A 15,712-nucleotide genomic window follows, 5' to 3' on the forward strand; every position below is an offset into this window, starting at 1 on the left:
AGGTTTTATTTTAATCTTTGGTTACCTTATAATTTATTTTTCTCTTTAAGCTTCGAATTGTGTCACTGGGATATCCCATGTCACACACTTAATATTTATTACTTCAAAACACAAAGTTTCGTTTTTAAATTATTAAAAGCTCAGCGATCTCAAACCATCGAGCGGTATACCTGATTCTGCAATCGCGTGACATATAACTTACTTCTTTTGAAACAAGCTACCGTCGCAAAACTCGAACTATTCGTGCAACCTCAAACAATCTTATAAAACGCTCATCTTACGAAATCAATTGGCACAAATATACCAAATAATGTGATTAATCGACAACTTCAACATTTTTTAATGCAGATGTACACAAGAAATATCATACACAATTTCGACAGCAAAATTGTTAAATTAACTATTTCTGGCTTTTCTAAATTTATTAAATCATCAGATAAGTCATAACTTGGTTGTTGATTACATTAATTTTCTTAATTCAAAAACATTTCAATTACTAAATTATACGAAACATTTCAAAATCTAATAATTCTAATCGATTGACACATAATTCTTATCTTAATGAATAAATTGAATATCGAGGAAAAATAAAATTGACACTGTATAACAAAGACCTTAACAATGACGTGAGATAAAAGGACGAATAAGATATGCTACTACCGTATGACATAAGACATAAACTCTAACAGTAGGTCAACGCCAGCACAGCGTATACCATTCCATACGTATCGCTCGGCGAAACCTAACACCACAACGCCGAGTCGACGATTTCAAAGAAATGTATACTGCAAGTAAAAGCAAATAAGGCCTTTGAGCCGATGGCTGGTTCCTAATGAACAAAAATTAAATTTATTATTTTATAGAACGAATCTAAGAGTTCTGCCCTTTACTTATAAAAGTTCGGACGTAAAATCACTAAACGTAGGCTTAATTAATTATTTAAAATATTCAAATCACTCCTTTTTATAATGTAATAGCTAATTATTTAATAAATTTGGTAAACTATAGTTTGATAATTAAAATTATCTAATTATACATATAAAAAACTCTAAAGATCTTTAGATTACTATTATTAATTATTTATGATTTATATTTATTAGAAAGTTAAATATTTTCGACAATTAATTCATGTTTACCACCAATAAAGACTTGGCGTACAAATGACTTGAACTGTCATGTAACAATCATTATTTAATATATTGTTGATTCCAAATTTATTTTTTGATGACCTTCACTATAATACTACCCTAAAGTGTTGAGATATAAAATAGCAAAGATAAAAAGTGCCAGACGAAAGAAAAGATGACGGTCTCAAGTGAAATATTTTTTTTGGATTGGAAGTGAAAAATTCCGAAGAAAGGAAAAAAGATTAATACAAATATTGAAGTGTATTGACAAATTAACATTAATAATTTCGGCCAATCACAGAGCGCTTGGCGTCGGGGGGCGGGCTCTCAGTGCCGGTAGTGTAATCGACTCTTGATGGAGGGTGCGGCGGTGGGGAGGTGCCTAGGGGAAAAGAAGGTTGGTACGCAGAGTGTAGCTTTATCGACTGCAGAGAATCAATGAATCGTCGAACCGAGGGGTAATGCAAACACTGCTGAAATAAATGAGGATGTAGCAATAATAAAAGGGATAATAAAAGAATGCTCTTGGTAGTAATAATCTGAATAACCAATTCACTTTTCTCGAAATTTTTAGCACATCTGTGAAAATAAACTCTACAGAAAGAAAAAGAAGTCATAAAAGGACGCTGGCAAAGCGGTATAAACACTTTACTCACATTGCCAGTCCTTGAGTATGGAGAGCCAAAATAATAATTTCTCACCTTTGAGCACACTCACTGGTAACAGCTCAGTAAACTCCAAAAATTAAGACCAACTGACCAGTTGGCTTATTGCAAATCTGAAAACCAATCAATGTATGGATTGGAGCAAGTGCATAATTTTCAAGTGCCAGATGATGGTTCCACTAAGAGGAGTAGTCTATTTTATGACTTTCCACTTCCTTGCATACTTACTGGTGAAACATAAGGAAGATTACTCAACTGAGAACAACTGACCAGTTAATCCACTACACAACTAAAAACAAAGATTATTAGAGTACACACTTGGGCAAATACAAAAATTTTGAGTGTTACTGTAACTTTTAGTACTAATCCACTGGAAGGCTGTTCGAACACTTACTGTTGACTACTCCGTATACTAGCTCAACTGAAACCTTCTTGCCAGTCAGTGCATAACTAAAAAAAATAAAATCTGATTACAAGCTAGGGCATGAACAAAAATGACAGGGGTTGCAGGATGCTTTTGGTACCAGCAGAAGTGTACTTGGCGCAGGTGCTCTGCATTGTCAAACTAGAATACCATCAGATTTGCAATAAGCCAACTGGTCAGTTAGTCTTGATTTTTGGAGTTTACTGAGCTGTCACCACTGAGTGTGCTCAAAGGTAAGAAATTATTATTTTGGCTCTTCATACTCAAGGACTGGCAACTTCAGTAATGCGTTCATACCGGTTGTGTCACTGTACTTTTTAACTCTCTGCATAAAATTTTGTTTTAGGTTCTGTACAGATTACTTTTAGAAATGTCCTGTAAATATGGAGAAAGTAGATTTGTCGACTAAGAGCACCAGTACCAAGAACATCCTGTGGACTTGGAATTTATGTATGGATTGACTGGCCAGTTGGTCTCAGTTGAGTAATCTTACTTATGTTTCACCAGTGAGTATGCGAGGAACAGGAAAGTCAGAAAATGGACTACTCCTCTTAGTGAAACCATCATCTGGCACTTAAAAATTATGCGCTTGCTCCAATCCATACATTGATTGGTTTTCAGATTTGCAATAAGCCAACTGGTCAGTTAGTCTTAATTTTTGGAGTTTACTGAGCTGTCACCAGTGAGTGTGCTCAAAGGTGAGAAATTTTTATTTTGGCTCTCCATACTCAAGGACTGGCATTTTGAGTAAAGTGTTTATACCGCTTTGCCAGCGTCCTTTTATGACTTCTTTTTCTTTCTGTAGAGTTTATTTTCACAGATGTGCTAAAAATTTGGAAAAAAGTGAATTGGTTATTTAGATTATTACTACCAAGAGCATTCTTTTATTATCCCTTTTATTATTGCTACATCCTCATTTATTTCAGCAGTGTTTGCATTACCCCTCGGTTCGACGACTAATTGATTCTCGGCAGTCGATAAAGCTACACTCTGCGTACCAACCTTTTTTTCCCCTAGGCACTTCCCCACCACCGCACCCTCCATCAAGAGTCGATTACACTACCGGCACTGAGAGCCCGCCCCCCGACGCCAAGCGCTCTGTGATTGGCCAAAATCATTAATGTTAATTTGTCAATACCTCGGAGAATGCGCATCAAACCAAAATTTTTTAAAGAGCTTTTCAATCAGTCTGGACGAGCTTTATCGCGTAGTATAGTTTTCGTCACTCATTTTCGATACACGCTGTATACTAGTGGAGCTCTGTCCCTTACTCACTACCCTCGCCAACTCTGGGAATATGGTATACATACGTACAAAATGAGTCAAACAGTAAATTTAAGATGAAAAATATTGTTTGAAAATATTGCTTTTGAAAATTGTCATTGCAATTTTTTAGATACAAAAAATACAGCAGGGGCCAAGAGAGGATGGGACATCTTAGCTATCATTAAAATTCTTACAAGTGGTAAGGAATTTTACCAGTTTAGTAAGGAGCTGGTAGGGGGGTGGTGAAGGAACAGCCAGGATTGGACAGGGAAGGATGGGGGTGACAAAGGGTGGCCAAAGAATATAAGTTTTGTAAGGTAAAATTAAGCTTAATAAGACAATTATGCGTGGTTTGGCAGTAGGTGGACAGAGCTGGATATAGCTGGATCAGCAGCTTAGCTACTATTAAAATCCTTACAACTGTATACTATAGGAAGATATATGTACTTTCGTCATTCATTATAAAAATAAGTATTTTTCCAAAAAGGCAGCTAGTTACGTCATTTTTTAAACAGGGCACAGTTTTATACTTTAAAAAATGAATGAAAGCGATGACTTTATCGGTTGTCATTATTTTACCCTAATATAAAATATAATTATAGATATGTATATTATGTCACGCACGTCATTTTATCTAAATTATTCCATGGAATGATCTACATAATAACAATAACAAAAAAATAACGGGCCTTTCTACTTGCCTTATATGTGGTGTGGAAAAAATTAGTAAAAGTGTACCCAAATTTTATTAGGTTTATTTTATACAAAAAAATGAGTGGTGTAAAAAGAACAGATGAAAATATACATCAGAATTTTTTGGGTTCATTTTACATGGAAATGAGAAATATTTCGCCCAATCTCGCAAGAGAGGATGACAAGTACTAAACTAAAATTTAAATTGTGACAGTAGCTGACGGAGTGGTGAGAGGGGGGATACATGAATACATCATTGAGTTGCTGACAAAATTTCAATTAGCTAAATTTTGGCATGGGAGTAACAAGAATTTTTCTTTGTTGAGTAGTGGGGCTAGGATGGGCTAAGAAGGAAGGTAAAACAATTAAGAAGAGTCTTTTTTTAAGGAACGGTAAGGGGGGGGGGATAAAAAATCTAATCGGTGGCAAGAGGGTGAAAAAGGAAGCAAAAGAAATAAAGTAATATTCGTATATTTTGAAGGGTAGGGAGGGAGGGGAGTTCATAAAAAATGTGATTAGTTTCGAGAAGGGCAAGGGGGTTAAATAAAATTTTATTTGTTTCATTTTACAGAGAAATGAAAAAAATTTTGCTTTATTTTGAGTAAGGGTCAGGGAGTGAAAGAAAAGTTTGGACTCTCTGGAGGGGGTAAATAAGTGGTAATAGACGGTAAAAAGTAGGGAGGTCTAGACAGCTCTTGGTGAATAACTATACATATTTACTAGGGAAGCTTCACCCCCCCCCCGCTCGCTACGGTTGTCAACCTCCCTGTGTGCATCTGAAGGTTAGTCTCTCATAAAGGCTGCTATGATGGCTTACAAAGTATTTAAATAAAATTTCTTTTAAATACTTTACAAATTCATAACATGCTCTTGGAGTACAGTTATTAGTTTCTTATGGGGCTATTATTAACCCTTTATGAGGACCTTATGAATGCTTCGATGTATCCATATGAGACCCTTACTGAGGTAAATTTTAGACTTACCATTATTTTAATGTAATTTAAATGAATTCATGAATAAAAATTGAAGTAATTTTGATATAAACGTTTTTTAACAAGAAACATTTATTTTTACATCTTTCTTTCTTTTAGTGTCTTTTCACATTACCTTGCGGTAAACACTTAGGTGCGTTTTTTTTCAAGTGGTGTCCCCTGTAGACCTATTCCACTTTCATAGTGAAAGTATCTTAATCTGATTTAACAATTTTATCCAATTTAATTATATTTAAATTTTTAGTTTGTCTTATGTTACTGATATTACTACTGTTTTGTTCGTAATAATTTTTCTCATAATTATTCTTAGAATCTTATAAAAAATGATCTTATTTTCACATTCATTTATATGATAGTCCTTCATCAATACGTCCTGATTAAAGTAAATTTGATTCGTTTCTACTTTGTATACTTCTATTCTCTATCATTCGAAATCCTTCGTGAGTTATTTTCGAATAAATGTTGTGAATTTCAATAAACGACATAATTTAGACTTCTCCTTCAAAAACTTTACTTCTTATCGTATAATTTTTGTATGTTTGTAGTTATTAATATGTAAACTGTAGGATTTATTTTACATAAAAAAGAATCCAATACAATGCCAATTTTATACGACGTTATTATACAAAAAATGAAGAATGCATCAACACAATAAATTTCCATCTTCAGTAGTTTACACTTCAATTCTATCATTTTTTTCCATAATAATCGAAATTCTTCGGTAAATATTTAAAAATTAATTCAAGAACATTCAAATAAAAATATGTCCAAGATAAAAGAAAAATTGCATATGCATATTTATATGTATTCAGAAATTTTCACTGTAAATGTTTCATAAACTTGTCGCGCATTATAAGATCTTCTTGATCAGCAATTTTTTATTCCCGCCTGACTGATTTTTTTCAAATGATTTTGAATGGTCCTATTTCATTTAAATCGTCCAAACTGTTTTAGAACTTAAAATATTCAAACTGTTACTATTCACAACTAACCATACCAAATACAAAATAAAATTTTAATTAAAAGTTTGCAACTAACATGTTTATGTATACAGAAGTCTCCATCATAACATTGATTTCTATATTGCATTGCTAATTCTTGTATACGGTGATAGTGCTAGCAAAAAATAGTATATTCGTAGTATTTCTATGTAAAGAGATAAATAACAAACAGTGTTATATACTTCTCAGTGATAGCTTCATATATGTGCAATGAAGCATTTACAAGATTCTCATAAAGAGTTAATAATAACATCATAAAGAATTAAAATGTATTTTAAGGGCATTGTAGGGTGTTGTAAATATTTTGAAACCCACTTTATAAGACTTTCAAAAGGCATTATTAAGGTTTTGATAAAAACTTACCTTTGATTATACACAGGGGGTTGGTGAGCGTTTTCAGTTGACTTCGGTCAACCTTCAGAATATTTGAATAAGTGCGTAGAAGGTATAGGGGAATTGCATGGGAGGGCTCCACTCCCAGAAATTTTCGATTCTCCTACAGATAATAGACTATTCAGTTAACTTCCTCAGGCCGACCTCAGGAATATTCGGATAAATGCGGGGGCATAGGGAACTGTGTGGGTGGGCTTGTTCGGTCGGCCAACCTTTGAAATATTCAGCTAACTGTGACTATTCAGATATCTTTAGATTCTTGTATTTAGTACGTATAAAAGACTATTCGGTTAACTCTGTCCAACTTTGGAAATATTCGGATAAGTGTGGAAGCGTAAAGGGATTGTCAATAATTCAACTCCCACACACTACGTATAACGTTCAGTTATAGAAATTGATACAATATAATCGTATCCAGATCAAGCTCTGAGCACTAAATTAGCGAGGTAGAGAAGAAACAGTATTTTCTGCACACTTTTTTACCTACGCACATGCAAACAAGTTTGTTGAAGTAGTGAAAAACCTTAACTGCTTCTCAAGTAGTTTGTTAAAGCAATAGTAATAAGTGTCAACAGTTTTAATGCTTTTATATTTCTTTTAATTACAGTTTTTATTCTCATGTAATTGAATGACTGCACTATTGTAATTTATGATTCGAAAGATAATGTAAATAATAAAATATGTTTACTTTTTTAAGTTCAAATGTAGTATGTGATCAAACAACTAGAACGAATGACCGTTACTTATACGAAGCACTGTGCAATCAGATAATCTGACAATTTCAGATGACCGAGGGTGCTGTAGTAAAAGGATGAAGAAAACGATATGGATGTCACAGTTAACAAGAACTTGTATTAGATTAAAAGCTGAGGCTTAAGAATGGTTAAATAATTTCAGCCGCAACTCTCATAGAAATTCGCCAACCTTATAGTTCTTTTTTCATTTTGATGAAGAGTTTTGTTGGTATTTAAGAAGTTCCATTTGGTCGACACTATACACTATATACCAACCACAACCTAAACTAATGGATAGAGAATAAAAAATTGTCACAGAGAGGTGTTATTTGCGCCAAGCTGAGAATTTGTTAACTACCCGAAATGGGTGATTTCCTACCCTTTCATAAATCTGAAAATTGACGCGACTTCAGTTTCTAATGAAAATCGTTTGTGATCCAAAAAAAAAAAAAAAATGATTGGCAAAGTTGCGGCAAGTAATGTTTTTGTGAGGATCGTCCATTTTTTTGAGGTTGATTTTCTGATAGTTAATTTATTCTAATTTAGACGCAAACGGTACTTTACTACGACAAATTTTTTTCTCTACCTGTAGGTTAAAGTTGTGAGTGGTACGTAGTATTGACCACATGGCACTTTTAAATACCAACACAACTCTTTGCTAAAATAAAATACGACAATAATAGTTCGGATCTTTTCGAGTCATGAGGTTTTTTAATTTTTGTTAGAGTTGTGGCTGGTAATAATTTTCTTTAGTACCTGCATTTCCCACCTGAATAAAAGATGACTGAACTCTATGTCTTATTACTTCAGGAAAGCCATACGACATTAGATGTGGTTTTATACATGGCTTTATGTAAGGGGTTTTGAATTGGTAATGCCGTATGTAATGCCATACGAAAAAACACACGGAATTACAAAAAAAAAAAAAAATTTGTTATCTAGAAATAACTGCAGGATACCGTAATGCGTTCTTTACAGTTAACGATAAAGGTGTTACCGTCCTGATAGTAACTCCAGAACAAGGGAGTTAAAGTACTATTTTAGGAATTGAAACAAAATTGAAAAATTGTACTTTTTTGTATTCGAGAAAAATCACTCAAACCCCCTTGTTACGGACTTATCATCTTTAATGGTAACATTCAATGCTAGCAGTCAACTACGAATGACCGTGTTCTGCAGTTATTTCCAGACTTTAAATTTTTTTTTTTTTTTTTCTTTTTCCATTTGTAATTCCATGTGTTTGTCCATATGGAATTACATCTAGTTTTATCAATCTAAAACCCCTTTTGTAAAGCCATTTGTAAAACTACATGTAATTCCGTCATTTTTCTTTCAGGTGGGTTTCCATGACAATAAATAATTTTTTTTTTTTTAATCAGATTACAAATTTAAAATTCGAAATGTCCTTAAGAAGAAAATCTTTGATTTGGAAACAAATTATAATTATTTAGCCTATACTTTGAATATATTATACTTATATATTATATATATATTGAATATATTATACTTTGAATATATTATAATATACAATACTATACTTTGAATATAAATCTGAGAAGATTATCTTATTTTTTTGACATATTAACTTCAGTTAAATTCTTAAAGTACTTGAACTACAACGGTCTATAAGGCTACTTTAAAGAAAAAAATATATAGTCCCTCTAGGTGTTAATATTTGTAAAGTAACATTGAATGTAAGCCTTACGAGTATTGTTATCAGTTTTTATTTCAATAGAACCGCTTCAAATTAATTTTTTTCCAAACATAGCGAAAAGTTCTCTAAAAGGAAACTCTTTACGCACCTAAGTAATATCTCTTGGGTGGTATAAAAATCTACTAAATAAATAACTTTGGATTACAATGAAGGTCAAATAAAAGTTTTATATACTGTATTTTTATATCCTGAAAGCAATATGATTGTTTAGTTTGAACAATCTTACTTGCACGTGTGGACAAGTAATTATAGTTGTTTGAATTAAAAAATCTCAGATTCCGATTTTTAGTCAAATCATAGAGAAACGAAGAAGCGTTAAAAATTTTGATCCATACTAGTCTTTATATAGTAGGGTGGTCGCGGAGAGGCAGTGAACAGTGCGGGGTGGTGCTGCCAATCACTTTTTTTTTTTAGAATTTTGTAACAACTAGCAGAGTTTCATGTGATTTTGTGGGACGATAATGGGTGGAGAGGGTTGGTGCTGGGCAACGAGTATAGACTCAGAAACAACCATATAATATAGGAAGATAGTTATACTAACATATATAAAATACACGTACATTTATATATACTCGCGAGGTATGGCCATCCTGTACGCTTCGCGTAACGACCTTTCACTACTCTAACTTAAAGTAACAGTGTTTCAATCAAATATATAATATTGTAACGTACATATTTTCTGTATTTTTCATACTGCATGAATCTTTTTTAGTCTTTATCAATAAATTAAATTTTGTTCAATTTTTATCAATAAGTATGTTTTGAAATCTTTAATTTATTTTATCGGTTACTACCTCCATCGTATGCCTATAATAAATAAGATCTTATGAAAAATACATGCCAACTTCCCAACTGACTCTATCAGTCTTGCCTTTGTTATAATAATACGTATCAGTGCAAGTATTAGTCGTGTTCGTCTGTGGCTAGATTGCTAGCACGCAGGACTGATAAGTTTGAGCTAGCGGTTGACAACGAAACGGTTCTCTCCTTTTCTCCTACTATTGCTTGTTTCTCTTTTTAATGCACTCCACGTTCTATAATAGAGGCACCAAGTATGAATTTTAATAGTAAATGAAACTTATTTGTCATGGAGAAAAGTACGTATGCATGTGTGGGTACAACATATTTTGCACACATACACACGCAAATAAATAATTCTGCTAAAAATGTAAAGCATAGTCTCTAGATTAGTGTTATGAAATTTATTAACTAAAAAACTTATTTTGTTGAAAATGTATTACTATCCATACTGCAGTTGAACTTTTATTTTTATTCCGTTGAATAAATTTTTTTTTTTAATTTTTACATTGGTTGTTACTGCGCACCAACTAAAATTAATTTTCCGTATCTGCCCAGATTGACCTCGAGAAAACTTCAGGTAATATCCTGTATTGATTGAAAATCTCTTCTATAAAAAAAATAATCACCACCAGGAGTATCCACTTAAAAACCAATTCCAGAATAACACTCTAAAAATTTTTTTGAGTCGATCTACATATTCAATCGAACGCCTAACAAAACTAGCTGTACCTCAATTGACAAAGAATTGCGCCGTAGTCAACAAGCCATCACTGGTTTATATTTAGTATCTCTTAGAAGTAACCAAAAAAATCCTACTAGCACGCGCGCGCGCACTGACACACACATTTACACAAACCGAATGTTAGAAAAATAACTTATTCTTTAACATTGAATAAACATGTATCGCTTTGATTAGTTGAAAAAAAATTCATAGCTTTCTTTTATACTCAAAATATCAATAGGAAGTGATTTTTTAGAAATATCAGTAACATTCAATGATACAGTAATAAATTTTTGGTGACAGGTATGTTAACCGGTATAAAGTTTTTTGTTATTAGGATCCAAAGTAACTAATCCCTCTTGTTTTTAATAAATTTTAAAGATTGTTTTTTTTATTAAAGCCAAAAGAAGTAGATTTGTACCTAGTAACACTTAAAAAGTCGCTTAATCGGTACTGTTTTTAACTCAATACCAACAAGCTTTCTGAAATTTTGGCTTAAAAAAAAAATTGTTACTTTTGTGTTTTTTAACACTTGATACTCCCATACTTATGTAACCGCATTTCTTTATGAAAATTGTATAAAATATGTAGTAAATTACAGGTCAAAGTTGGGAACTACCTATTACGTAGCGTAAGGAAACAAAAGTGAGACGGTGCGTAGTTTATTTGAACAGCTAATAATGTGTTCCCAAAGTGAGCGCCATACAAACAATAGAGCTCAAAAACACAAATAATAAAACAATTTGTTTGTATATCTACATACAATAGAACATTACACTCGCTTAGCGGAATGCACAAAAATTAACGTTAACTAAACATTCGCACCACCACATTTGTTTTCACTATACCACAAGTACTATAATAACATTATCATCTAACACACACTTTAGACTTTTTATCGGCAACATTAAGAAGCTTCTATGAGCGGTTTCAGTGATTTAGTGATATTCAAAGATGTTTAAAAAAGTAGTAAAGATTTCTAAGAATTTGAACGGATTACTTCGTCAGTGTCCAAGAGACATGTTTCCCAAAACTGTTTCCCTGTAAGATATTTAATATAATTAGAAAAACATATTATTATGTTTGTTACTTGTCTTTTTCTAACGACACCCTCAAAATTTTGTTTACAAGTACGTTAGGGTAGGTATTGACGTTCAACGAAAATAAATGTTTGACTGTTTGCTATGCTAAGCCTATAGTATTCCAACTTGATTATTTGCGTACCTACTTTTAATGGTAACTTTACTGCATTTTTCTATTTTTAAATATTTTTTATGCTATAATAGTACTTGTATTGAAAATGTAATGGAAATGATTTTTTTCCAGATGTCCAGAGAAAATACATCAAGAATATAGTCCAACATTAGGCTTATTTAATCCAAATATATTAATGCGAAAGAGAAACTGTACCATCTTAAAGGAAGATTTTTTATTCACAGATATTTTTAATAAGACTGTTGCTAATACTGGTATTGAGAATGTAATTTATAATAGCTATTTAGATGTCTTCAGAGATATAGCAATAACATAATATTTGTCTTATTTACTACGCCTTATTATAGATGGTGTAAAGGGTATAAACTAAGTTGTTATTATGAAAACAGTCTGTTGGAAATACTGCATTTGTAAATAAAAGAATGTGTCAAATTTGCTCCTACTATTTTTATTGTTTTAAGTAATCATTGTAATAAATGAAAAAGCTGCATTTATATCATACGTCGTTCTGAAATTTCAGAATTAAAGAGTCCTAGAGTGAAAAAAATGTTTTCATGCAACTTCCTTTATCATTTTTGTTCCACACAGATTTTTTTTCTTATTATTATTCTTCTTACTGTTGAGAGTATTTTTTTTTCGTCGAATTTTCTTTTATTTTTAATTACTGTTGAAAAAATAATTTTTTTTGAAACGATGTTTTTCAACTTTGAGAAATACCTAAAATCAGTCAGATCTCATAATTTTATTAATTTATTTTAACTTGACTAAGCTTCTTATTTTAGTTTTTGATTTTTTAACACGTGTTATGACCAGACTTCAACTACTAAAAGTAAGCTAATAAAAATTTGTTGAATCTGTCAGAATAAAATCATTAACTGTATAAAACAGAATTTATCAAGCCACCCTAACGGTTTAAGTATTAACTACATTATTGATAACTAACTTACAAGGATCACTGTTCGATACTACTGCTTCAGAATTTTCTGATGCCTCGGGCTTCCCAGTCGTTCCTCAAACTATACGAGTTAATTGGTGGCCAAAGAGGAAGGTTGTTGTAGTCTGTAAAATACATCCGAGGCATCTCAGCCAATATGTTATGCCGATTTGTGAAATGTACTCGTAGAATGCGGGAGTTAATTTTGTTATACGGTATTATTAGTCTCAGATGTAAAAAATACATTGGATTATCTACTTCTACTGGATATGTGAATTTTAAATTAATGTCATAGCTATTAATAATAAAACAAGATCAATGCTTTCTGCATTAAATTAATCCAGGATATTATTTAACGGATTTTTTGATGTAATCAATTTAGAACTAAAGGTTGTGGAGTGTAGTCTCACGTTTTTATACAGGCTACGGGACCAGTAGATAGTCTAACTATTTGTTTGTTTATAGGAAAGAAAAGAGAAAAATTTTATAAAATATGCGTGTTAACGTACCTTTTTTTTTCTAGCAGCTTCAGGTGAAATGGCTATTTAGCTAATATTCAATTATTTACTATTATCAACTATTAGTTTAAATAACTCTAATAACTTTCTTCAGCTTGTTATGTATTCATTTGTTAAAAATAATGCGTTCACAAAAGAAAGAAGCAACGATAAGACACTCTTTCGCTAGTTACTTTAGAATTAGTAATTAAGTTCTGTACTCGATGAGTGGCAGCAGGCTACTAACTAAAATGCTGCGCAAAAAATACACCTTGCGTGAAGCTTTAGTCGAAATATCTTTGTCTTACGTACTAGGGGGCTGGTACTTGCTTACTTTATGTGTTTGGGCTTAGCGGTTCGTTTTGGTTATTAATTGACACTTCTGAGAGCCACGAAGTCCAGAGTCAGGTGGCAACATTCGTTAATGATGACTTTTTGAAGAATCTTAAAATTTTATCATGGAGAAAGAGAAAAATATGATATAAAATAAAATAATATAAAACAAAATAGTAAATTTATCTGTTTATGCAAGTGGTAACTTAACAGCCTCCCTTTGTTAAAACTATTGCTGTCCTTGGCGAATATATACATGCGAACGCGCAGTGGCTCAGTCGGCTAGGTTGTGGATTGGCACGCGAAAAACCGTGGTTCGATTCCCGGCCAGTGCGACTTTTCGGGCAAGTACCTCTGTGATTTTTCACATGTGCTTTTTCACTACGCAATGCTCCTTGAGGAGGGCTTAGGCGACCTCCTCGCAGCATAATTGCCTAATTTCCCCCTACCCCCTTCCATCCCTTTCCTTGTCCCTTTTCCAAGTGCTAAGTGCCCATAGTAGTGCCCTTATTAAAGGAGCCGGACGTTAAGCACTATTATATATATATATATATATATATATATATATATAAGCAATCCGAGTTAAGGTAAGAAGTGGATCATGGTGAATCTAATACTTTAAAAATTACAAAAAAATTACGCTTTTTACCTTCACCTTCTTAAAATTATTTTTAACGTTATAAGTAAAAATGTATTCCCAACGATCCTTAATAGACATGTTAACATTATAAAAATAAACGTATTTAATTTGTTACTATTTTTTTTTTTACATTATTAAAGTATTACTGAAAAAAAAATTGAACGTAATATAATTAACTGAAGTAAGTTGTCAATGTCCTACAGAATTATTACATTTATTTAAGAATGTGCTAAAGGGAAGGAAAATAGGACTTACTATGATTTATTATGGTTAATGTCTTTTCTTATCCGCTTGATCCTTGGTTCTTTTTTTTTTTTTTTTGTTAATGATCAATCTGCTTAGAGCATCAAGATTTGTTGTATTTGTTGTAACACCTGTCTCAATGCATAGCTTGTAGTGCCAGTCGTGTTTTACTTGGCTGAAATCCTTTTGGACTAATGGGCAATACTTTTTTAGATTTATTTGTGTTTCGCCCGAAAGACTAAATACATTTTAAGATCGCTTTTGTATATTAAGCTTCCACACGGTGAATGTGTCATTAGTTCAAGATTTTTTTGACTATACTTATATGAACATTTTGCTCCATACGTTTTAAGCCCGTCAAGGGCTCTTGCTGCCGAACCTTCGTTACAATAAGTAGAAAAATTTAAATACGATTTTCGCCCATCATCGCGCACGGTATCTAGTAGATAGTTTAGATGGCTCAAAGGAGCAAATGTCATTAACAACCGGGTGTACTCATCCAAATTTGTTAAAACTGGCAGCTTAGATACTACTTACTGCTGAAGTGGGTCGCAATCTATAAGAGCATCATTTTTATAAGTGTTATTTTTGTTTTCTGTATTTTTTATTTTTTGGCTGCAGAGTTATACAATATACAATCGTGCGGCGTATATCTTTCGCCTAATCTGCAGTCTTACATGTTATGTAAATGTAAATAACATCTTTTTGTTTTTGTCGTGAAACAAAGAAGTAGATATCTTAAATCGCCTCATACTCGGTGTATAATGCGATGCATGGTCGTTCTTTCAAAGATAGCATAGGATCAAATTTATTTAGGAGAATCTTTATTTAATATTTATTGGTTGGCCCTTTGATTATTTTATCTATCTAACATCCATTCTTGAATATATTGTGAATCCTGGAAATTTTCTTGTTTATTAAGGACGTGGCTGCCGTTGATGCTGCTCAATTACTCAGGTTATCTGGTGGTCTAATTAGTGAGTAAAATAGTTCCTGTAGTGTTGGTGCTGATTGAAGCTGTTTGCTACAATTTCTGCCTCCTGCGGTGAACTCAACACTACTTTATAACAAGGATAACTCGTAGTACTGGATTCCTGCTCTATGGACTGGACTACTCCGAAGCTTTTGAGGATTTTGTTTAGCGTGAGTCGGCTTTAACTTCCTTGTAATAGTATGCTAAGTCGGCGTCGTAATTAAAGAAGTTTTTTTCCCTTTTCTTTTATATCCCACGGTACAAGACACATAAGTCTTTTTGGATCAACGTTTGGTATATCATTGACACTTTTCGACGATGTTGGTGAAGAAATCTTTTTTGCTTG

General features: G+C 32.5%; 1 protein-coding gene across 3 annotated transcripts in view; it reads left to right on the top strand.

Moving 5' to 3' along the window:
• Window positions 1-12,146, top strand: part of Noc3 (Nucleolar complex protein 3) — a 396,047-nt gene extending 383,901 nt beyond the window's left edge. For all 3 annotated transcript variants that reach the window (XM_089595796.1, XM_089595797.1, XM_089595798.1), the window contains exon 9: window positions 11,858-12,146. In XM_089595796.1, coding sequence (XP_089451922.1) covers window positions 11,858-12,062 — 205 coding nt within the window. In that variant the 3' untranslated portion in view covers window positions 12,063-12,146. The remainder of the gene's footprint in view (window positions 1-11,857) is intronic.
• Window positions 12,147-15,712: the final 3,566 nt, after the last annotated feature.

Source organism: Copidosoma floridanum, unplaced genomic scaffold (genome assembly GCF_036245765.1).
Source record: "Copidosoma floridanum isolate Cflo_tuat_1 unplaced genomic scaffold, Cflo_Japanese_pri ptg000028l, whole genome shotgun sequence".
In the NCBI taxonomy this organism is placed as follows: domain Eukaryota; kingdom Metazoa; phylum Arthropoda; class Insecta; order Hymenoptera; family Encyrtidae; genus Copidosoma; species Copidosoma floridanum.